Consider the following 24,861-nt stretch of genomic DNA (forward strand, 5'->3'; position numbering starts at 1 on the left):
CCTTCCTTGGGGTGGAACACGTACACGAAACATGTACCTTCATGGGGTTCTTTCAGCAGGCCAGTGCTCAGGCCATACTTCAGACTAGGCTTGTTAGGTCAAAGCTGTAAGAGGAATTGTTAAAGGGTGGGGAAAGGCGGGGGACACGAAGGGAGAAAGGGAGAGAGAACAGTGTTTCTGAGAATAATTGGATAATTGGAGGATAAGAAGGCTATACATTTATTTCGGAGTAAATTAATTTCCCAGAAAAGGTACTGAGAAACTTGTACATTTCATTGCTTTGGTTGTTTCCACAGAAGCCTGATTCAGGCACATAGGAGGGCAAATAAAATGATCTAATAGGTATCTTCGGCAGGCAGCGTGAATGTAATTTTAAGGCAGAATACCCAGGCTAAAAATTGAGCTATAAAATAGCAGCCAGCTCTGATTTATTTCTATCAATGTAGTACTATAACCTTAAAAAAAAAAAAAAAACCTAAAACTTTTTATTGCAGAGTCATGTAACAAGAAATCCTAAGAATGCATATTTTTTTGCTGGGAAAAAATATGGGTAAGCATAATGTTCAGCCTCAGCGAAGCTATATTTGAGAAGTTACAGCTTGCTTGAACTATGAATGGATAGAGTAAATGGTAGCTGATACTTCTGACTGCTTTCTGGCGTCAGGTAAGGTTCTAGATTTCTACACATCACCCATTCACTCGCTTTAATCCTCATAACAGTACCCTGAAGTTTATACATACTTACAGAGGCAGAATCCAAGGCACAAAAAGGCCAAATAACTTGCCTGAAAGTCAAATGACTCCGAAACAGCAGAGATGTGAACTTAGGCAGTCTGGCCCTAGGGTTCATGCTCTTTTTTTTTTTAATGTTTATTTATTTTTGAGAGAGAGAGAGAGAGAGAGAATGAGTAGGGCAGGGGCAGAGAGAGAGGGAGACACAGAATCCGAAGCAGGCTCCAGGCTCTGAGCTACCAGCACAGACCCCAGTGCGGGGCTTGAACTCACAAACTGCGAGATCATGACCTGAGCTGAAGTTGGACGCTCAACTGACTGAGCCACCCAGGCGCCCAATGCTCTTAACATGCAACAGTATGTGTGCTGAGCACTACGAATTAGTCAGTGAAAGGGGGCAAACAGTCAAAACAAAATCTTAGGATGTCAGTTTCAAGGACAATAGCGAAGAATGCTTTTGTATTGTGCGTGAGGGGCCGTCAGGCAAGAAGAATTGGGAACATCGCATTGGCCAACGGCGTGAGTACTGGTGGAGCAGTCAGAAGACACAGAATCAAAAACCTCTATAAAATGAGAGAGGTGAACCACACGCCTTCCATGTGCCTCTTCAGTGTTGATGTTAGTACCATGGTTTCTTATGGCCTCTTCCAACAGCAGGTACCCAAAAAGTCGTGAATCGCAAATGGTGCCGTGGAATCAAATAAGGGAAAGGGGACGAGATTGTCCCAGTGCGAAAAAAGGGCATAATTGGATGCTAAGATTATGGAAAAACACACTGCTGGTGTAGACCAAAATAGAAGAGAATGCGTTGTGAAGAATTCAGTTATTTAAAACCGTAAGCAGGGTTTAGAATGTCAGCTCTGGCAAGGAGAGAACTTACCTCTTTAAATTTATTTCCATAGCACATATGCACGCACAAATACCTCACATATGCTTTGCAGTGATGATGGCAATACAAGTTCTGGTGATCATTTTGAAGATAATGAAGAACTCTGCGATGCCGAAAAGAAAAGTCTGAGTGATTAAAAACCAAAGCGCTTATTCCTCTTCTCTGTAAAGCAAGGGTGATGTTAACCTCAAGGTCGTCTGGGAGGATTAAATGAGATAAAGCAGAGAAAGTTCCCATCACAATGTCTGCTTCGTTATATGCTGTGATTCGAGGTTGATGACGACGATGATGATGGTCCTAGGGAGCTCTGTCCCACTCTCAACAATTTGAAAATAAAACATTCCAGTTAACATGCTCGTCTAGCGCTAGGACGCTGAAGCTATTAAAACGATTACAGCCGAGTGTGATAGGATTTTAAAATCATAAGCACAGTTTTGGCCTCATATATAATTTGGAATGTATTTATTTTCTCCAGATGCTTATAGAAGGACAGTATATTCTCTGATGTTCTATTGGGTCAAGGTCCTGCGTGCTCTGTGTATGTTGTGTTATCGTTTGTTAACGAGGACTGGTATATTCCAACACAAAGGGATTTGGAGTTCCTTTTCGTTCTGTCCACATGCTTCAGGAAAAAGAAACAGAGCGTGTTTGGAAATGGCAAAGAAGGCATAGACTTTAAGTTCAAACGTCAACTTCCGGTTTCTTACCTGCAGGATTTTTGTAATAATTAACTTATGCCGTAAGGATATTCTGAAAACCAGACGTGCAAATGCTATACAAATGTTAGTGTTATCACCTAAAGTCACGTTTCTCCTTACTTTTAAAATGGCTCTTTTACTTCTTTTTAATGTTTATTTTTGAGAAAGGGGGGGAGGGGTAGAGAGAGGGGGACAAAGGATCTGAAGCAGGCTCTGTGCTGACAGCAGTGAAACCAATGAGGGGCTCGAGCCCATGAACCGTGAGATCATGACCTGAGCCGAAGTTGGACGCTTAACCGACTGAGCCACCCAGGCGCCCCTGAAATGGCTGCTTCAAAGCCAAGCACATAAGGTCATCACTTGGTGGATTATCACGTATTACAGTTACCTCTCGGCCCCTCTAGCTTGGGCACATATTAAAAGCAAGGCTATGAGTTTTTCACCTCAAATCTCTCCGGCATTTAGCACTCTAGCGGACACGTAGTAGGCGCTGGCATAATATGTTGGACGTACGCGTTCAGAGGGAGCACGAACATTGGTTTGAACCCCACATGTTATGGGCCACGTGTGTAATGAGACTCGATGGCTTAAAGACACTTGTCTCCTTTCATAGGCCAATGAAATATGTAAAAGTTACTGCTGTGGGCTTGGTTCCTGAGCTGAGGTGGTGCTTGTGGTACAGTATTGATTAGGGATGGGTGCCTGATCAAGCTTGGACACAAAGACGGATGGAGCTGGCATGCGTCCATCAACCCCGCTGGCCAGCCCTGGAGCCGGGACCGTCTGCTCGAGCTGTCTTTCATCAGGCCAGGATAGCCAGGCTCTTACACCCCCACCCCCGTCAGTCACTGGGTTTGAGCCACCCCTGGAAGAACGTGCCCTTGGGCAAGGTGACTCCGTAGCTAAGGCAGTTCCTGAAGGGATTGACAGTCGAAGCCACAAATCCTTCTTTGGTGTTTGTCCATGTTCACCATAGTCACCAGATTTAAAAGATTCTGTCTACCCCGCGAGAAGATGGTGTTAATATTTGAGGGCACAGAATGACTTCAATGAATGAGAAATTTGGAATTACATTCTTTTTTAAAAAAAAAAAAATTTTTTTTTAACGTTTATTTATTTTTGAGACAGAGGGAGACAGAGCATGAATGGGGGAGGGGCAGAGAGAGAGGGAGACACAGAATCTGAAACAGGCTCCAGGCTCTGAGCCGTCAGCCCAGAGCCAGACGCGGGGCTCGAACTCACGGACGGCGAGATCGTGACCTGAGCTGAAGTCGGACGCTTAACCGACTGAGCCACCCACGCGCCCCAACATTCCTTTTTTTAAAAAAATGTTTACTTATTTACTTTTGAGAGAGAGAGGATCCGAAGCAGGCTCCACGATGCCAGCACTGAGCCCGACGGAGGGCTCGAACTCACGAACTGTGAGATCCTGACCTGAGCTGAAATCAAGAGTCGGATGCTTAACTGACAGAGCCACGCAGGCACCCCTGGAATTATACATTCCTAATTGAATTACAGAAAAGGCCTATGCCCTTACAGATTTAGGGTAGAACGTACCGAAACATTTCATTAACGTAGTGAAGACTTAAGAGGAAGGTATTGATTTGTTGGCATGTGATTATCATTCTCCCATGAAACACCTTCCTTCGGCAAGTAGTTGCTGGGTACCCGTTTGTGCATTGTCACAGGCATTACTAAGCAAAACGCTGCTCCCAACGTGTAATGATACAGCTACGGGCAGGACCTCTCTTCCCAGATCTGAGCGTCTCCACTGTTCCAGTTCCTGGAGGGAATGGCCATGTCTATCCACCATGATGTGACCGCGCCCTGGGGTCCTGAAGAGGACAGCGTCAGCAGGATATGGCTTGCCTTTCGGATATAAACCTTCCCAACCACCTGACCCCCGTGCATTTGGTGCTCCATATTGGTCGGCCCTCTTGCTCAAGCGTGTCTGTTTCAGCAGGGCCTGAAGAAGTGGCCTAAAGCATGTCTGGACCTTAATTCCTCCAACGTCCCAAGGAAGAAATGAACGTACTCAGTTACCCAGTCATAATGTGGATGCCGCCCGCCCTGCCTAATACAAAATACTGCGTTGGCTGGATTAACAAGCACTTGAATTTAGAAAAAAAAAAAAAATCAACCATTATTTCCTTAGCGCCAAGAAGGGCTCATTTGTCCTTCATTCTAAGCTTCTGGGGAAAGTTCAGAAGCTTACATGAATAAGGCTCAAGAGATTGGTCTGGGAAACTCAAGAAAATCAATTTGGTCCATAATCCCCTCTATCTTCCAGGGCGGTGTTAACTCACCATTAATAAATGCTTATAAATGGTGAGGGTAAAATCGGTTTACCAGAGTCTTGCCCTCCACCGTCATGGATTCTCATGCAGATTCTGAAGATGTATGCTACTAAGATCATAACATACTTTGATCTCCCTTTATTCATGCATAGCAAATGGGGAAGGTGGGTGAACATTTCTCAGGCATTCCAGGGGTAATGTTTTTAACTGATCAATGTTTTCATTTGGTTTCCTCTCAATCCTTAGGGGTAGACATTAAAACAAGGCTAAATATGTTTGATTTTTTAAAGACATAATACAAATTCCATAGTAACTCAATATCCAATAATGTCCAACTTCTCTCCGTTCCCAGGGCTATTTTGAGGTCTTTAGGGAAAATATCATTCTTTTTCCTCTTTCTCAGCCTTGATATGCCCCATTAAACTTCGCTCTGTGTCTCTCACTCTTTGGGCAACTGGGCGAGTTCCTGGCTTTCTGCGGGTCTCCATTTGCTCGTGTTTAGGGAGAGAAGAGGATGGGTGGTCTTTCATGGCTCTCTCAATGCCACTGTTCTTTGCTTCTCTAGTGTTTCGAGCATAGTCTGCTCACTTCCATGGGGGAAGCTTTGACAATAGGCTATGTAATGGGATTTGAAGGGAACATTTTCAATGGCTTCTGGGGAATTTGGAAAACATGAGTCACATAACTGCCCCCTCTAGTCCCAAATTGGTAGTAAGGAAACAAAAACTGGAGTTGGGGGCATATGACGCTCAAAGCAAATTGAATTTTCAAAGCCGGGAAGAGATCTTTTAAGGCTAGATGCATTATTTGCGCTTTTTGATTAGCAACATGAAAGAATATAGCTATAAATGTGACCTGCAGCTAATACTTTCATTGTCAGTTAAGGATTATAACCATGTAACTTTAGGTATCAAATTTAATTCTTTTTTTATGACAAAATTTCTCTTTACGTAATGGTCTAAATTACCAGTTCACATTTGCCTTCAAAATGAGGAGACCTCTAATCAGTCAACTGCCTGGCTCTGTCACCAGGAAGGTTGAGATCAAGGTCAAGGTTTAATAGCATTCGTTTGATTCCGTTCCAAGGTCACAAATACAAATTCAACCCTGCTGGCTTTCTGAAAAACGGTGCGAAAGCTATGCCCAGAGAGCGTACAAAGGAAAAGCAATTCACAAGATGGCTGCACTAACAGTGGGGTGCACCGTTATCCCTGGTGAACCAAGACAGCTCAGTGTCAAGGTTGCCCTGGAAACTGAGTCGCCAGTCTGGGGTAGTGTTGTGGCGCCTAAAGCGCTGCGATAATTCTCATAATGCTCAGGAGTATAATCGGACCTAGGGCCCCGGACAGTCAAAGGCACAGAAACCATGGTGGGTGAATTATTTGTCGTCCTGGCTCTTCAGACTTCATTTATGGATACTTACTCTTTTCCGAGTAAATTGAAGACATTAAAAAAGAGATGACTTTGGGGCACCTGGGTGGCTCAGTCCGTTAAGCGACTCGATTTTGGCTCAGGTTATGATCTCAAAGTTGGTGAGTTCGAGTCCTGTGTCGGGCTCCACGCTGATGGTGCAGAGCCTGCTTGGGATTCTCTCTCTCCCTTTCTCTCTGCCCTTCCTCCGCTAGTGCTGTCTCTGTCTCTCTCAAAATAACTATATAAACTTAAAGAAAATGACCTCTATTTCATTCCATAGTGCCCAAAGAAGCCGGAATGCATCAGATTTTATGTTGATTCAATAAGTTAATTTCTGAAACTAAAAGCCAAGTTCCCTAAGCCTCCATCACCTGAGTATAGTTAAGGATAATCAGTTAAGGATTATAACCATTGTAACTTTAGGTATTAAATTTAATTCTTTTGTACGACAAAATTTCAAAAAATGTCCTTACCGTGCATTCTAGAACCCTATCTTTCTCTTTTTCTGGACCTCCTTCCACACACACACACACACACACACACACACCGTCGGGCATGCATTATAGTAGGATATTTAGTAGGAAAAAAACACTAATACAGTCAAAATCTTGAAGATACTGTCTTTTTATTTCACAACATGGGAATAACTCAAATTTTGAGTCTCAAGGACCAAAATATATTTGAGCCAAATGTTCCGAGGATGAGTCAGGCTGCCTTCGGGGCAGCAAGCTTCACACGGACAAGTGGATGGTTGAGAATGATGTCCGCAACATGGCTAAAACTATAGCACACCCACAAATAGGTTCATACTTGAGTTGTCTAATTTGCATGCATGAGTATAGTATGTTCTCCATGCCACTAGTACGTGTATGCCTTTTTCAAAGTCAGTGCAGGATCCGTATTTGTGCAGGTCTTTAAGAGTCTGCTCCCTTTCAAAATTCTACCGTAATTTATCTGCAAGAGCCTTCGGGTGACGAATTCCTTATGCCACCTTTACTTCCCAGGAGTTATTTCGGAACAATAATTACCGCTCTCGGGAGTTGCAGCATCCGTTTGTTAGCTATTTTAATGTTGGTTAGCCGGCTGCGAGTGAGCCTGGCTACGCACATCCACGTGCTCGGTGCCTGCAATTTGAAATGGGTAACCTTGAGCAGGGGTGGCGACCTGAGACCAAATGGCAAGATAAAGACCGGAGCGAAAGAGAGCCAGGCGGGATCGCGGAAAGGGTTGCGCTTTCCTGCTTTCCGAGGCGAATGCGCCCCCAACGCGCACCCAACATGTGACGGCCTGACCCACGCTTGCACGGGGGCCCACGTTCCCGACTGACGCTGAATTGTTGGAGACCCAAACGGCATTCAGTGCCAAGGCCAAGGAGGGGGGGTGGGGGGATGCCTGAATCTGAAAAGGAACCGAAAGAAATTGTACCAGGGAAAGGAGACGGGGATGGAAACCAAGTTCCCAGAGCATCTCTCTCTCTCTCTCTCTCTCTCTCTGTCTCTCTGTCAACAAGCATGGAGAGTCTTTATTACTAGAATATGCAGAATCCCGTGGGAATTGCTGCATCTTTTGGGGGTTTTTTTCCTCCTTAACTCTTTTCTTGCCAGTCCTTCTCCCTGGCTGGATGATCTGCCTCGGCGAGGGAGGAGGATGTCCCGTCCAGAAGCCGCTGAGCGGCCGGTCTCAGGAGCCGCACTCCTCGCAGTGACAGGAGAGGATGTACCGGTAGGTGGCTGTGAGCCTCATGCCCCCGGAGCAGCGCAGCCGCAGTGCTTTTAGCTTGGAGGTCTGGGGCCGGCAGCAGTGACAGGAGGAGCGGAAGGGCTGCTTGAGGACAGTGCTGAAGGACACCAGGGGCTCCGAGCGTGACGCCTGGCTGCAGTGCCCCTCGCACCTGGCCAGAAGCACCATCTGGGGAGAGAAGGGAAATGGTTACCCTGTGGGGGGTGCCAAAACCTCAGCCGGGTCCCGCAGCATCCTAACACCCTTGGCCAATTCCCGCTGGATGACACCAGCGGCTCCCAGCCCCACTTGCACATTAGAATCACCGGGCGAGGGGCGCCTGGGTGGCCCGGTCGACTGAGCGTCCGACTCCGGCTCGGGTCATGATCTCACGATTCGTGAGTTCGAGCCCCGCGTCGGGCTCTGTACTGACAGCTCAGAGCCTGGAGCTTGTTTCAGATTCTGTGTCTCCCTCTCTCTCTCTGTTCCTCCCCCACTCACACTCTGTCTCTCTCTCTCTCAAAAATAAGTAAACATTAAAAAAAAATATGTTTTGAAACAAGAGAATGAAACAGAAACAGCATACGTTTGGGGCCCCGGAATCACACTTCTGGGCTTATATACGCCGAAGGAGCCTGTACAACCCAATCTTAGAGTCATTTATGGCAAATTACCATTCTGACCATCTCCATTTCCGAAGGTAGGTTAGGGTGACAATAAAGGTTGGGCTGAAGTAACAGAGGCTGTGTGTTCTCTCTAGTGGCTCTTAACCTGGCTTTAGTAAAGAGTCTCCTTTAAGAGTCCGATGCAAACTACCAAGGTTATGCTCCGAACGATGGACACAAGCATCCAGCTCACGGGGATGGAGTGCGCTCATTTATGTCTCCCGTACATAAATCCCGGGATCCTGGCAGTGGCAGACATGGGTAGGGTAGGGTGGGGAGCTTGATTCACTAAGAATTAAAAAAGAAGGGGCACCGGGGGGGGGGGCGACGGTCTGTTAAGCATCTGACTCTTGATCTTGGCCCAGGTCACGATCTCATGGTTTGTGAGTTCGAACCCCGCATCGGGCTCTGAGCTGACAGTGGGGAGCCTGCTTAGGATTCTCTCTGTCCCTCTCTCTCTGCCCCTCCCCCACTCATGCACGCTCGCCCTTTCTCTCTCAAAAATAAATAAGCATTAAAGAGAAAAGAATTAAAAGAAAGACATGGCCTGCTCATCTTTCTCAAAGGAATCCAAGATGACCTCTGGTAACTATAGACGATCAGCCCCATTATCGAAGAAGATGCTCGGATGAATCCCGCAAGAGGATACGAGTTGCTAGGAAGCGACCAGCTGGGCTTGGTGAAGTGGGGGGTAGGACCTATTGATTTATTTTCTCTGAAAGATCGCAGGGGCAGAGAGGAAATGGCAGCTATAAACCGTCTTGGTTTTATGAAAGCGTTGTGCCATCCTGCCTGCCCGTTGATAGGCAAAACAGACAGGACCTGAAATAGGTTTTGAGAGATTATGCCATAAATCAGCAGCACACGGGCCAGTCTCTGGTGCCCACCCCATCCCCCTAATGAGATGGGTTCCAAGGTCTTCTAAATGTGCTCATCTCTAATGCGGGTCATCTCCTAGGCAGATTAAGCAATATTCAGAGATCACCTCCCCAGACGGAAGTCTTCAGAGGTCCAATTTCAGTCCAGATGAATGTAGTGAATCCGTGTCCACAGATTTAATTCAAAGGGGCACGGACATGGCGGTGCATCATACCCGAATGATGCAAATGCAGGTGAACTGAATGTAGACCTTGGATGACCATGTAATTAACACTGTCCATAAAACGACCAAGTCAGCAACGGGCCATTGGTAGAAGCACTAACCTGACCGTGATTTCACTAAACGTGTTCAAGGGTCTCAAGCTCCACCTTCGGCTCTTTCTGAAGGACAAGAACTCCAGCGCTGAAAAGACCCCGAGACCACCTCCAATGGATCCCCCTCTCTCCGCAGCTGGATTTTTGCGCAAGGAGAACGCACAGACATGTGCCATAAACGCATTTGGTGGCTGCCTCCAGCCTTCAGAATAAAACCCCAGATCCTGAAAGGGTATTAAGATCCTCTGTGACCCGGATGTCACATCTTTCCAGTCTTACTTAAAGCTGTTCTCATTGTCATTACCCACTCCCTGTTCTGATCAAGCCTAATCAGTTAGGAGTTCAGGGAACCGCCCTGAATTTCCCTGCCTCTTGCCTTCACTTCTGTCTTTCGTCTCTCAGGAATGCCCTTTCCTCCTAGCTCTGCTTAATGAAATCCCGGCTATCCTCCATTGCCACGTTCAGATGCCCTCTCCTCGAAGAAGACACTATGAAAGAATTATCGGGGCCCTTGATGGTCTCGACACACACGTGCAAATCTCCCCTCTGGGAGATTTCCAGTATATAGATCCCATCACAACGCTGGAAATGCTATAAAAGGCTAGCTTTGTTTTGTGAATGTGCGTTGGAGGGGTACAGCCGGGAGCTTGGAAGGGAAGATCGAGAAACGAGTGTCATTACGGGATGGAAGGGATAAATGTCTGCTTTTCTAGGCTCGCTCTCGGCCGTGCCTCGCCTGTTTTATGGCTTTCACGAGGATCTTCTCACCTCTTCCAGGCCAGAGCTTCTCAAACTATAATGGGCATGTCAATCAGCTGGGGATCTTGCTAAAACGCAGATTGTGACTGAGTAGTTCCGGCCGAGGCCGGAGAGCCTGCATTTCTCGTCGGATTCTGGTTGATGTCGGTACTGCTGAAGGTCCACTCTTTGAGTAGCAAAGTGGGAGAGTCCGACAGGTTCCACACTAGATGGGCCACTAGATAGCAGTCATTTAGCCAATAATAATAATGGCAGCTAACATTTACTGAGTGCTTACAACACTTACAATCTCATTTACTCCTCATAACATTCCCCTGCTGGGGTACTATTATTATCTGTAGTATTATTATAGATGAGGAAACCGAGGCTTTAGAGAGTTTAAGTAACTTGCCCAAACTCACATATCTGGTGAAAGGCAGAGCTGGAATCAAACCCGGGTCTGTCCAAAACCAACCCCCCCGGGTCTAAATCATAGCAAAATGTTTCCCTGAAGCATGAGCCAGCTCCCACCCTTCTCTCATCTACTTTGACCTGATTCTGGGAGCCCTAACCCTATCAAAAGCATAGGAGTCTGCCCTTTTTCTTATGAACTTCTTGGGAGATAGCATCACCACCTCCGAGCTTACGCAGAGCTGAATGGTGAAAGTGCCCTCCTAAATAATATCTCCTCCACTACCGAGACCCTCCACCGGTTCCATCGTCCAGCGACTGGGGGACTTCTGGGGACTCCCAGAAATTCCTTGGATGGTACCACACCACACAGTGTCTAACTCCTTAACCCACTCACCCTTCGGTTCAACAAACCTTCACCACCTTCAAACATCAGTTCACCCGCCAAGATCCAGTTTGCGGGTCAGACGCACCCCCCTCATGCCTGGGGGACTCGGCCGTGTCTTACTCACACGGGAAGACTCTTCACTGTGCACTCAACTGCTCCTAACAAAGGGCATCCACACGGCTCCTTTGCGAAATCAGGAAACGACCTCGTTTTGCCAGCGAGCCCGCACGGGGCTCCACCATTAAAGGAGAAGCTTCAACAGTTGGTTGGTGCTCATTGGCCTTCTGTTGACGTCTCACAGCTCAGGAGGGTGACAGACACACATTATCTGCTTTGGGTCCAGTTTAATGTTTGCTGTCTTATGTTCCCCAGACGAGTGGCCTGATTCTGGGAAGCTAGGCGACTTCTCCGGCGGTCCCTTGGGGGCCCCCCAACCTTAGAGTCACTTGGCTCCCGCCAACAGAGCTGTGGGCTCCTTCCTGTTGTCATCTGATTTCCGTGGGCTGGGGCTAAGGGGAATGCAAGGCCCTCGGATAATAATAACAGAAGAGTAATGATGACATATATAACACGTATTGAACGTTTAGCAGGCTCCAGGCTCTGTGCCAAGCCCGTCATGTGCAATCTCATTCTCAACAGCCATCTCAAAAGCTAAGCCTTCCCCATTTTACAAATGAAGCACTGAAAAGGCAGAGGATAAGTCACTGGCCTGAAATCACACAGCTGTATAACGGAGGGTCAGAATGCTGAACAGAGACAGCTTCATCGCTGAGCCCTCCGTCCTAACCATGACAGTCAGCCTGTCAAGCCCCTGTCAACCTCAGGTTGCTCCAGGTGGTCATGGGCAAGTTCAGGCTACATCGTGAGGGTTACAGCCTGCTGTGATTCCTGGGTCGCGACCAAGGATTGCACCCGGAGACTTGCCCGTACGTCTTGGGCAGTTGGGTCCTCTCCTGCTGTATACACCTATCTTCTGAGTGAGAGAAAACCCAACCACAGATGGTTTTCATCGCTCCTTGTTGAAAGATTCTTACCGTTGCCAAAGCCACTTTCCTCGTCTGTCATGTGGAACCCCTGTGAATTCCTGGCTCAGGCCATGACTGACGAGGTGTCTTCATCGGTTTCAGAATAAAGACGCAGAATAAATACTTTGCCCACAGATGGGGCGCCTGGGTGGCTCAGTCGGTTAAGCGTCCGACTCTCGATCTTGGCTCAGGTCCTGATCAGGTCTCACAGTTCGTGAGTTCGAGCCCTGCATCGGGTTTTGTACCGACAGTGCAGCTCCCGCTTGGGACTCTCTCTCTCCTCTCTCTCTGCCCCTATCCTGCCCTCTCTCTCTCTCAATAACTAAATAAACTTAAAAAAAAAAAAAGACTTTGCACACAAAACATCCTATGCTAAAACCGGATTTTGCCTCAGTTAAGTGAGAAACTATTTTTTTTCTTTTTCTTTTTTTGCCTTTTTTCTCAGCAGTGAACACGACATACCCCTTATTCTCTGGCACCTCCCGGAGACCCATTTCTGCCCTCCCCCTGGTTTTTGTGCCTCCAGTACCGGCCACGGTGCCTGTCCGTAGTGGGCATTCAGGATTAAATCATTCCTTAAAAAAAACAACAAAAAAAAACCCCAAAACAAGTCCTAGGGCGTCTGGGTGGCTCCGTCGGTTAAGTGTCCGACTTCGGCTCAGGTCATGATCTCACAGTCTGTGAGTTCGAGCCCTGCGACGGGCTCTGTGCTGACAGCTCGGAGCCTGGAACCCGCTTCTGATTCTGTGTCTCCCTCTCTCTCTGCCCCTCCCCCGCTCATTCTCTCTCTCTCTCTCTCTCTCTCTCTCTCTCTCTCTTTCTCTCTCACACACACACACACACACACACACACAAATAATAATAGACATTAAAAATACAAAATAAGAAAAAAAAGAAGTCCTATCTCTCCAAGAGTTGATTGTGTTATAAGTTCAATATTCCGGACTCTCCCTATGTCTTCTACCACAGTATGAGCTTCCTGGGCGGCACTGGGAGAGAGATCCTAACAGCTCCCTCCGAATCCCAAGGCGTAACCCTTGGCCTGCCAGGCCCCTTTACCCCTGGGAATTTTCCCAGGCTTTATCCCCTGAACTGTCCTTCTCCTCGGTTGCTGGGCTTGTGGCCCTTGAGTTCAGACAGCCATCTGCCCTGGTCCCATGTCCCTGCGGGGCCACCATCTCCCACCGCTCACCCAGCTCTGACTTCACAGGCCTCCCCTACCAGGTTGCCTTCCAGCTTCGGTTCCTGAAAACCCCTCCCTGGCTCGAATCCAGAACCGGCCCCGCCCTCCTCCACTCACCTGGGAAGGGAGGTCAGACAGCGGGATCTGCCTCTCGTCTGCTTTTATCCCCACTCTTAGCAGCCAGCGTGATGGCTTACGCTTACGTTGCTTTTCGGCACGCTCCCCCCACCCCCGCCAGGTTTCCGTGCTAAACCAGAACCCCAATGAGGTTCGTTTTCCTGATCCTTTAAGGCTATCCGAGATCCCAACCGTTATTGAGGTCTTAGTAGTGACTGAAATAGAAAAGTGAGTCTGAACACCTGTCCGGTGCATAACTTCATCATCGAGATCATAACGTCGTTTCTTAACGTCTATGATACGCCCGACACCGTGCCGCGTGCTTGGCAAACATCATCACCCATGCCCATCCACACCCCACCTTCAGATAGGCGGCATTGGCTCCAGTTTACGTGGGAACAAGTCGAGGCACCCAAGAACTACTTCACTTCTCCCAAAGTCACCCATTGGGCGCACTGTGGAGCTGGAATAGGAAACCGGCTCCCTCTCACTTCAAAGTCTGAGATGCCTCAGCTCCCTTCAAGATTCCACTAACCACTGACCTTCTGGCTGTTCGCTCTAGAGCCTTTACGCACTCAGAATGTCAGGGAAGACTGTCAGTGAACCTGCCACTCCCAGGATCCTTTGTACCCAGTCCTAGGAAGTGTCACCCCCGAAAGCTAGCAGGCACATCTTAATCTGTGGCCACACTGACCTCCCTGGTGGACCACGGTGGCCAGTCTTCTCTGCCAGACTCCATCACGGCCCTTTCCTGAACTGCTAGGCGATGGGCGCCAGGCCTCTGGAACTCAGGGCAACGGGGATCAGATAGGCTCACAGAAGACTCCCACTATTCTTCCTATTTTCTAGAAACATTGCAGAGTAGAAATCACTATCTCCCGTGGATCCGAAGCTGAGCCTGGACTTCGAAATAGTGGCTTCTCCAGGGGCGCCTGGGTGGCTCAGTCGATTAAGCATCCGACTTCAGCTCAGGTCACGATCTCGCGGTCCGTGAGTTCGAGCCCCGCGTCGGGCTCTGTGCTGACAGCTCAGAGCCTGGAGCCTGTTTCAGATCCTGTGTCTCCCTCTCTCTCGGACCCTCCCCTGTTCATGCTCTGTCTCTCTCTGTCTCAAAAATAAATAAGCGTTAAAAAAAATTTTTTTTAAAAGTGCCTTCTCCATTTTACTTGCAATTTTCCAACATGAAGATCCCAGCGGTCGAAAGAAATGATCTGAAACAGGCACTTTCACTCTTGGACTAAACAAGGAATCTATGCTGAATACGTTTTTACACTTTTTAGGTTTTTTTTTAATTTGATTTTTGAGAGAAGGAGAGAGAGCAGGGGAGGGGCAGAGAGCGAGGGAGACACAGAATCGGAAGCAGGCTCCAGGCTCCGAGCTGTCTGCACAGAGCCCGACGCGGGGCTCGAACCCATGAACCGTGAGACCGTGACCCGAGCCGTGACCGTGAGATCATAATATATGATCTAATCATTGCTGGCAATGATCATATATTATGAGATGCTCTCCCTCCCCTAAGCCTGGCTCGCACTCTCCCGTTCACCTGTCTTCCCAAGGCCAGACAGTGGGATAAATGTAAGTCAGGAAGTATTAACAAGCAACAGGCCAACGGTAGACATGTGTCTAGTAAATAACAGTCTTTGAACAGCATGAGTTTTATCCCGAGTCTGTCAAGACGAACAGTTTCGTTAACGAGACCCGTTAGAAAGAAGACCAGCCTGAGTCTGTGAGAGTCAAGAATTATAGAATATTTAAAAATGAAAACCAAAAAAATAAAATAAAATAAAATAAAATAAAATAAAATAAAATAAAAATGAAAACCAGTTTTTGTTCCTGGACAGGTCTGGGTGGTTCAGATTCTGCCAGGCATATTTTAAGGCCGAGAAAGAAAGGTTTATAATTACGAGCACCATTTACATAATAATATTGCTCTATCTGACATAGTTGGGGATGTTTGGAAACAGATTGTTCCCACAGAACTACAAACATTTCTGCTACTATCACAAGTTTGTGCTAGTTACCGTGGCATTCTGGAAGAAACAGACGTGAACAAAGGTGGGCCAAAGTTTGTGTCTGGGAATCGTGCTGCAGCACCCTGAGTGTGTGGGGCTCAAGTTCACAGCATCTCTTCTTTCAAATACTAGTGGAGGAGAAGCTAATAACTGCTGAGGCCCACAGTCTTTGAGCAATCACAGTTGTAAAAACATGTCCCGACTTTTTTCCCTCAATTTGCTTCAGTTTTTTTTCCCCCCCAAGAAGGGATTGCAATCTTGCAAAAATGTAAGTTTATCTGTTTACTCCTTTTTTTTTTTTAGTTCTATAACTACAAATGAGAGCCAGAAAGTTTTTAAGTGGAAAGGCTCTCTATTTTTCCCACAGTCCTAGATCTTATTAATATAATGGGTAAAATGATTTAATTCAAATTCTGATTCCCCCAAACTAAAACAAGCCATTATCATCGAGGTGTAATCAGAGAAGTGATGGAAATTTTAAAGGCAGACAGAAGTCATAATGTTCTTAAATGGAGGGTAGGGACATTAACTTATATGGTCTTAATTCTCGTGGTTGATATTACCCAAACTTCTTAATTATACTGGTAATTTAAAAAATACTTGCCATATGAGAATGCTTAAGCGGTTTTGGTCTCAGGACTGCAGTGAAAATCTCTGAGGTTGGGCTAAAAGGATTCCTATTTACCAAATGTGGGCACATTTCATTCATGTGACTGGGGGCAGTGACGGTCGTGACATTTTTCAGTCTGAGTCTGTTCTTCGCTACTATGTGCCTCCCTTCTGGGTGGTCCAGGTGGCCGGCCACTGTCGGTGGCCTTTGAAGCATGGTACTCCTTCTCACGCCTCGTCCCAACACTGAGACATTACCCGCACAGGATGCCTCCACAAATGAGCATACAACCTACTCCAGACAAGAATGGTTTGGATAATCCAGGTAAGAACGATAAATGATCAAATTGCCACTTATCTTTCGAAATCATCGTAAGGTAAACGTGGCAGGTGGAGAAAGGTTTGGGCCACGAGGCCGGTGAGCAGCTATGTCATCAGGCATGGCTTTGAAGAGTCCCCCTGAGAAGTACGATTTGCTGCTCAACCACATTTCTTGCCTCTGTTTCCTCTTTATTGCCAGTGAAAGTAGAAGGAGATTTGATAACCTGTAGATTCCACTTTTTTTAAGTTTATTTATTTTGTGAGAGAGAGAGAGAGAGAGAGAACAGGGGAAGGGCAGAAAGAGAGTGAGAGGGAGCATCCCAAGCAGGCTCCGCGCTGTCAGCGCAGAGCCCGATGCGGGGCTCGAACCCACGAACCGTGAGAACATGACCTGAGCCGAGATCAAGACTCAGATGCTTAACCGACTGAGCCACCCAGGCGCCTCTACTCTACTTTTCTTTGTCGATAAAGAACATTACTGCTCGTGAATTTCACAGCCAGGGACGAAACACACCTCTCTCCCCCGTGCTTAGCCACAATTTCCTTGGGAGAACCTTCCGGCCTTTCCTATGGACTTTGAGCAGCCTGAAAGGAGAGAAGCTGCCTGGGTGTGCACACGGTCAATTAGGCGGCTTTACTGACAAAGGTCCAAAGCATGCTGGGAAACCCGAAAAGCAGGAAAGGCACGGTTCTCCCGCAAGCCCCGTGGGCCAGCCATCTAGCTCAGGTTCGGACTGCGATCATGGTTCTGCAGCCCCTGACAAAGGAATACGGCTCCTCTCCCGACTCTGGGAAGTCGCACCACCTTCACCGAGCCCTTCGTCTTACCTTTGAGCTACACTTGTACAACGGGTGACTGATAGAATCAACATAGTGGTGCCTCATGCAGCGCAGAGGGTCCGAGTCGATCATGAACGAGCTGTCCGTTTTGCTGTCTGTATCTCCCATCAGCGCCAGCAGGGAGAGCATAGAAAAAGATGCAGCGAGTGCATGATTTCTCATTGTTGTAAGGAAAACTTCTCAGAAGGAACAGCAGAGGGAGGCAGAGGACTAAAGATTGGCAATGCCTTCGCCCCCTAGGATCCAGTTCCTTCCCAGCAAAGGGCACGATCTGGCCGGAGCTTTCTGGTTGTCATTGTCCTTTGTGTGTCGGAGTGGGGTCTCACTCTTTCCACTTGCAATCCACCCTCACGATATCTGCCGCACAGCTGGAATGAAAACAGAAATAGTTTTCCCCAGAAACATTTACCCAGAAAAACGAATGGAGCCCAGGAGGTATTGAGTAGAATTTTTCCATGTCGTTTTGAGGAAAGAGTATCGGTTTCCAGAGTGCCATTAGCACGGGCTGTCCTTCATCCTACCAGCTCCCGCCCCATAGCTTGTGCTACGTATTTATAGCCATTGGGAGGTGGACGCAATGGTTTCAGGAAAGCACATGTTGATTTCAGTTGCCGGAGCCCCACGTTTCTAGGAGCAAGGATAGTTTGAACTCACGGTCAAGATGAAACATGTGGTTCTGGCCCCAGCGTAACTGAATACGGGTGGTCCCATCCCCATCCCTGGCTGGTGGGGGCGGGAAGGTCTATCCAGCTTTTCAGTGAGCTCTGGTGGCCACGTCAAGCGCACAGGACTAGAAAGGAGGCAGGCCAGCCCGAATGAACACAGGCCGCGTCCCAGGGGAAAGCAGCTCAGTTTTCATTTCCTAGTCCACCCACCTAGTTTTCCCCTTCTGTGCTCTTGGCCCATCCTGTTTTCGTTTGAAGCCCCGTGCCACCCAGCATCAATGACAAAGTGCATCTGAAATACACATTATGCGCGCCAGCCCCCAGTGTGGTTAAAGCGACACCCGCGTTATTTGCCAAAGAGTCACACGTTTCCGCAGAGCCTCTGTAGCCTGAGCACCTGGTATAATGTGACAAAGTAAGCGGTCGTCAGAGCAAACCCTTACCATTACGATGGGATCAGGGTATACCAGTTGTCCTGGAATTTGCTTTGTGCTTTTTTTTTTTTTAATATATATATTTCTTTAAGGTTTATTTATTATTGAGAAACAGAGAGAGACAGAGCACGAGCAGGGGAGGGGCAGAGAGAGAGGGAGACACAGAATGTGAAGCAGGCTCCAGGCTCCGAGCTGTCAGCACAGAGTCTGACGCGGGGTTCGAGCTCACAAACCGCGAGATCATGACCTGAGCCCGAGTCGGAGGCTTAACCGACTGAGCCACCCAGGCGCCCCAAAATTTGCTTTGTTCTTTTAACTATGTACTTCTTGGGCAAGGGACTGAGGTCCTGAGATCTCATTTCACCTCACTAGCCCCCCTCCACATGGCTAACATGGGTGCTTTTTATCCCACCAGATGACAGAGCATCAAAAATACTTGCAAACTTTTAGGAAAACTAGGGGGACCTGTCGTTACATCCCAAACAAAAGGAACATGATAATAAAAGCTTCAGACAAACTTTCAAAAGGTATTTCAGATAAGAGTTTGATTATTTTGTTCATGGTACAACATTTTTTTTAACTTCCCACTTAGGGCCACTCCAAATAAACAGGGCAAAGTAATGGTAAGATCCAGATAAGAAGTTCAAGTCCCCGTAAGTCAATTCGTTTTGCTCCAATAGAATGGCCCCAGACCCACTTAGCCTCAGTTAGCTCTCTTATGGGGGGGGGGGATCCCAGGCTGAAAAGTGTATGTGACAAAGGGCCGTTTCAGAGAACAGCATCCCTGGTGATGGCACAATCTCATCGCGAGTGTTTCTGGGAAATCCTATAAATGGCAGGACCGGCAGGGACCAGTAATGAGGAGACACACCTGGGCTGGAGCACTGCCATCGATTAGCTGGGAGACCTTGCACAGGGCATTTCAACTGGTCTGGCCTCAGTTTCCCCATCTGTAGAGTAGGAGAGTCGGAAAAGATAGCGCCTACCGTCCCCTCTTGTTCTAAAACGGCCCCGCCTGATACGCACGGATTCAGTCACCACCATCTCCAAATGTAGAAGACAGTCCTAAAGGTAAGACCATATCTTCACACGACTTTGCACCACTTTCTTTTATGAGCTTGCTAATGGCAACATCTCATGAAAACTGGTCAACCTGGGGCGCCTGGGTGGCTCAGTCGGTTAAGCGTCCCACTCTTGGTTTTGGCTCAGGTCATGATCTGGCGGTTTCGTGAGTTCAAGCCCTGCGCTGGCAGCACAGAGCTTCCTTGGGATTCTCTGTCTCCCTCTCTCTCTGCCTCTCCCCACTAGCGCTGTCTCTGCCTCTCTCAAAATAAATAAATAAGCTTTAAAAAATTTATTTTTATTTATTTATTAAAAAAATGTTTTTAATGTTTATTTATTTTTGAGAGACAGAGAGAGACAGAGTGCAAGTGAGGGAGGGGCAGAGAAAGAGGGAGGCACAGAATCCGAAGCAGGCTCCAGGCTCCGAGCCGTCCGCACAGAGCCCGACGCGGGGCTCGAACTCATGAACCGTGAGATCATGACCTGATCTAAAGTCGGTCACTCAACCAACTGAGCCACCCAGGCGCCCCCCCCAATTTTTTTATTTTTAAAAAATTGGTCAAACCTGAGCCTAAAGCTCCAAACTGGCAAAGAATGACAAAGAGCATTTTTTTTTGTTTTCTTTTCGGCTGCACATCACACTGAAACTCACCAAGATTTCACCTCAAAGAGCCAGAGCTTTCTAGGGTTCAACGTTCAGAAGCTGCAGCATTACTGACCATTTCCTGAGTTTCAATATGACTATATTATCCCAAGTGGTTATCTGTCTCTTTGAAGCCTTAATTAGTCTCAGAAAAGGAATTTATGGATTTCTCCTTTTACCGCTCCAGCCCTACAGGTATTTCCCCCCAGGAATCGGCGGTGAAGGGGTGAAGGGAAAGGCAGACATTCTGGTCCTGGCCCTCCCTCCCCACTTCCAGCCACTTCTCTTCAGAGCCGATGGCCGGCAGGGATGGTTAAATGAACAAAGCAAAATGAAAGAAAAACCCATAGCTTGATGGCAAACAAAACAAAGAAACAAAAAAAAACAAAAAAAACAAGCAAACGACATCCAATGACAAGACCCTATATATGTGAATGTCGAGACCCAGCTAGTCCATTTCTGAGAATTACCCTCCGTGTGAGATCACACAAGCATATGGCTATTCACTCCAACATTGGTTGTCATGGCATAAAGTTGGACACTGCACAAAATACCCACCACCAAGGGACTGGCTAAATATATTATACAGCATTCGCACAATGGAATACTATGCAACTGTGTAAAGAAGGATGCAGTGACTCTACTAATTTGTGTGTGATAAGAACATATATTTGTGTTCATTTATATTGGCACAGAGTCGCTCTGGCAGGGTAGTCAAGAAGCTCTATGATGAGCTATTTGCGACAGCGGGAGGACAGGCATGGGAGGAAGACTTTTCACTGTATACAGACATCTATTTTCTTTGTGCATTTCCGAACTTGTAAATGTATTGCCCATCCAAAATTTCATTCGAAAAAATTACACTTTGTCTTTTCAAAACTTGGCTTAAAAATAGCAATTAAGTTAATGGATGCTTGCGATCTGTGCCAGTTTGAGTATTTTCGTAGTATTATATTTTTATCTCTTATAAATATTGGAAGACGTGTTAGTCTCTTTTTTAATTTTTTTTTTTTTAATTTTAGAGAGAGAGAGAGAGAGACCACCAGTGGAGAGGGGGCAGAAGGAGAGAGAGAGAGAATCTCAAGCAGGCTCAGCATGGAACCTGATACAGGGCTCGATCCCAGGACCCCGGGATCACGACCTGAGCCGAAATCAAGAGTGGGACTCTCAGCTGCTCAACCGACTGAGCCGCGTAGGGGCTAGTCTGGTTTCTTAGTCAAACATTGTTCCTGGTGGATCATTTGGTTCTTAAGCACTACTGCCACCTAGTAGCAACATCCTGAATTGCAAGCACAGTTGAATTTTTTTTTTTTTTTTCCTAAAAGGTAAAGATACTTTTTGCAAAAGTATTTTGCCAACGAATGCTGGGAAGCGTAGAACGGCAAAGAGATAGTTAATGTCACACAAAATGTAACTTTATTATCTGATTTTCTCGTTGAAGATAAGCTGAACCCAGAAGTGGTAATAAAGTATAAAAGCATGACAGGGAAAATGTTGCTTTACTGCTGATAAGAAATACATTTTTCATTTCCACACACTCACAAAGCATGGTACTTTCTGTTCAGTTTTCATGTTAAACTCCGAAACAAGAATCCAAGCAGCAATGCACATAATGCCACAGAACTCACAGAGCTCTCAAAACATAAAGGTCAGATTCTTGCAACTTAACATTGGGATTTTTGCCTGAAGTGCTCAAATCGAATGAACCGCCACCGTCGTGTGGAAGAAGTAAACCTCACGCTGAAACAAAGAGCGATGTTAAATCAAGTTGTCCTAACGCAGTGTCGGTGGCGGGTGCATAGGGGAGAAGCGCACAGGGCCGGGGGAAGCATTCACGAAGAGGAACACGAAAATGAGGGAAATTCACGTCACTCGAGAGCCCTGATTTACGGCGGCTTAGCGGCAATTGATGTCTGTCTTGAAGGAGCTCCTGTCACTTTTCCCAAAGTTAAATTAATTCCAATTTGCTTTCTTTCTTTCTTTCTTTCTTTCTTTAAGCCACATAGCATCAAAAATCAAATGCTGCCCATCGAGACTGAGAACCTCGGCCTGGCCAGCGATGGATTGAATGAGAAAGCGACTCTCTTGCTGAACTCAGGAGCTCCAGGGCCGCCCCGTGCGCTGGGTACGGTCTCTGAGACACGGACTTGGCCGACGTACAGAGCCCACATTCTCATCCCTCCGATGTAGAGCCTCTGCCGGCAGGAGAGGCACGTAGGCCCGCGTGCCCGACTTTGGAGCTACCCTCCAAACGATACCAGTGGAAAAGAACAACTGGTGCCCAGATTTCCCCACCTGTCATCCTCGGGGAAATAATATAGCAGAGCTTACAGCGGGCCCAGCCTCCTGGGTGAGAGATGGTGTTGTGTCCACAGATCAGCTCACTCTTGGGCTGACCTTCTGCCTGGCAGAGGCCGGACTGCTGGTTTCACGCAAGTTATTCCGGCAACAGGCTAAGACAAGCGGCCTGTGCCAAGAATGGCCTTATTCTTGCCCCGCTTGCCAGGCGAGAGAGGGCAGTGCTTGGGTATCCATATTCCCACGGGAGGCTGTTTTCAGTATTGATAGATGCAAGTAATGTGGCTCCTTTCTTTTCGTTTCTTTTTTTAATTTTTTAAAATACTTTTTACTTATTTTTGAGAGAGAGAAAGAGACAGAGCACGAGTGGGAGAGGGGCAGGCGGAGAGGGAGACACAGAATCCGAAGCAGGCTCCAGGCTCTGAGCTGTCAGCACAGAGCCCCACGCAGGGCTCAAACCCATGAACCGTGAGACCGTGACCTGAGCCAAAGTCGGACGCTTAACCGGCTGAGCCATCCAGGCGCCCCTCCTGTGGCTTCTTTGTACAAATATGTGTTTAACACACATTCGTTAAGCACCTACGATGTGTCTCTTTTTGCTCTAGCAGATAACAGTTAAGGGTGGGGGGGGGGGAATAGGGCCTATTCTGGTGCCTTCTTCCAGCTCACTGCATCTACGAGCAAAGAGGCTTGGCCTGTTGTTTCCTGGGTAATTTTTTGGACACCAGGATCAACTCTCTTAACATCTAATTCATATCTAACACGCATTGCATCATTTCTAAGAAGATTAAGTTAAACAGATAGAACATCATGACTTCGGAATGGCGTCAGTGTAACAGACAGAATGATTTGATATTTCCTATCATTTAAAACAACCCTGGCGCCAGGGTGGCTCAGTCGGTGGAGCATCCGACTTTGCCTCTGGTCACGATCTCGCGGTTCGTGAGTTCGAGCCCCATTTAGGGCTCTGTGCTGACCGCTCGGAGCCCGGAACCTGCTTCGGGTTCTGTGTCTCCCTCTCTCTCCGCCCCCCCCCCCCGCCCCCCACTCATGTTCCCGCCCTGTCTCTCAAAACTAAATGAAAACATTTTAAAAAATTTCAGCAAGCCTCTCAGGCACGAGTAAGGGTAAACACGGCAGAACACACAGCCTCTCTCAAAGGAACGGCCAGAAGGAAAACGAGAAGACTGAAGTGTGGAAGAAAGCTTGCCTTGAGAGGACGCATCACACCTAGGCTTTTCGAAAAAGAAAGAATTCTAGGTCTAATCAGAGAGTGTGAATGCTAAGTAACTCCTTTTCAGGAACTCCAAGAATTCCAATTGGATCTAGTCAACTAGATGCCTTGGAGAATAAGTCAGATGCCTCTTCCCAAGGCACTTAATTTATAAACTGTAAACAGCATGTTGGATTTTATAAAGCATGCCATGCGCTCAACGAATGGTTTTTGATATTCTTCCCATCTGGCGGCACATCAGTAAGCAGCCAAGCAGTCAAGCCCGGGCTGACCCGGGGGCAGCGGTACTGAGGCTGGGCAACCACAAGGTCACTGGGGAGGGTGTGGCTCGCGCCCTTGTCATCTCCCCGTGTCTATTCTCCGATGGGGGGGGGGCGGGGCGCGTGGGGTGTGAGGCCACGCCTGCCTCCACGGTGCACCTTGGGAGAGAGACGGCAACTTCTTTGCAAGTCGACCTGAGTCTTCCCGTCTGGGATGGGACTCTGTGTTCTCACCACCTGCATTCCTAGCCACGCATGGCCAAAGGCAGCAGCGGCAGTGATGGAGAGAGGAGTGGTGGGACAAGCAAGGCGCGGGGGGGAGGACCACAGCGTGGGAAAAAGGCAGTAAATCACGATCCCGGAGGAACGAAGGGTGCAAAAAAGAAGGACTGGGAATAGAAGTGATTTCTGAGGATGAGTCAAGTGTCAAGTGGCCCCTCCTATGTGTGTGTGTCCTTGGATTAAATAGTTTTACTGTCTGGGGAGGGACTGGTGTGGGAGGACTTGACCTTGAGACTTGACTGAAACTTAAAAATCCTGATTTTCGGGACCTCCAGAGGAGCCTCTCGTTAGTCAACCTCCCGCTTACCTACAGCTTTCAATTCTTCTTCCCCAAACCCACTGCCAGCCTGGGTTCCGTGTCCCATGCCCCAGTGTTCTGCACTCATTTGTTAGAAATATTAGATAATTATTCCACTGCATTCTGAAACTAGAAGAGCATTTTTAGAATTTTTTTAAAAGATCATTTTTGTGTGTGAAAGAGAGAGAGAGAGAGAGAGAGAAACAGCATGAGTGGGGAAGGGGCAGAGAGAGAAGGGGACAGAGGATCCCAAGCAGGCTCTGTGCTGACAGAAGCGTGCCCGACATGGGGCTCAAACTCACGAACTGCAAGATCATGACCTGAGCCAAAGTCAGACGCTCAACTGACTGGGCCACCCAGGCGCCCCTGAAACCAGAAACCCTTCCCCTCACTGGCTGTGTGATCCCGAGCAAGTCCCTCGCCTTCTCCGGGAC

At 47.6% G+C, this 24,861-nt stretch overlaps 1 protein-coding gene across 3 annotated transcripts in view; it reads right to left on the minus strand.

Annotated features, from left to right (window-relative positions):
• Window positions 1-6,637: 6,637 nt before the first annotated feature.
• The window catches only part of LOC101092497 (norrin cystine knot growth factor NDP), a 51,311-nt gene continuing 33,087 nt past the window's right edge, over window positions 6,638-24,861 (minus strand). For all 3 annotated transcript variants that reach the window (XM_019823754.3, XM_019823753.3, XM_004000421.6), the window contains exons 2-3: window positions 17,240-17,619; window positions 6,638-7,937 (exon numbers count right to left, since the gene is read on the minus strand). In XM_019823754.3, the coding sequence (XP_019679313.1) occupies window positions 7,710-7,937; window positions 17,240-17,413 (402 nt within the window). In that variant the 5' untranslated portion in view covers window positions 17,414-17,619 and the 3' untranslated portion in view covers window positions 6,638-7,709. The remainder of the gene's footprint in view (window positions 7,938-17,239; window positions 17,620-24,861) is intronic.

This window comes from Felis catus, chromosome X (assembly GCF_018350175.1).
Source record: "Felis catus isolate Fca126 chromosome X, F.catus_Fca126_mat1.0, whole genome shotgun sequence".
Lineage (NCBI taxonomy): Eukaryota > Metazoa > Chordata > Mammalia > Carnivora > Felidae > Felis > Felis catus.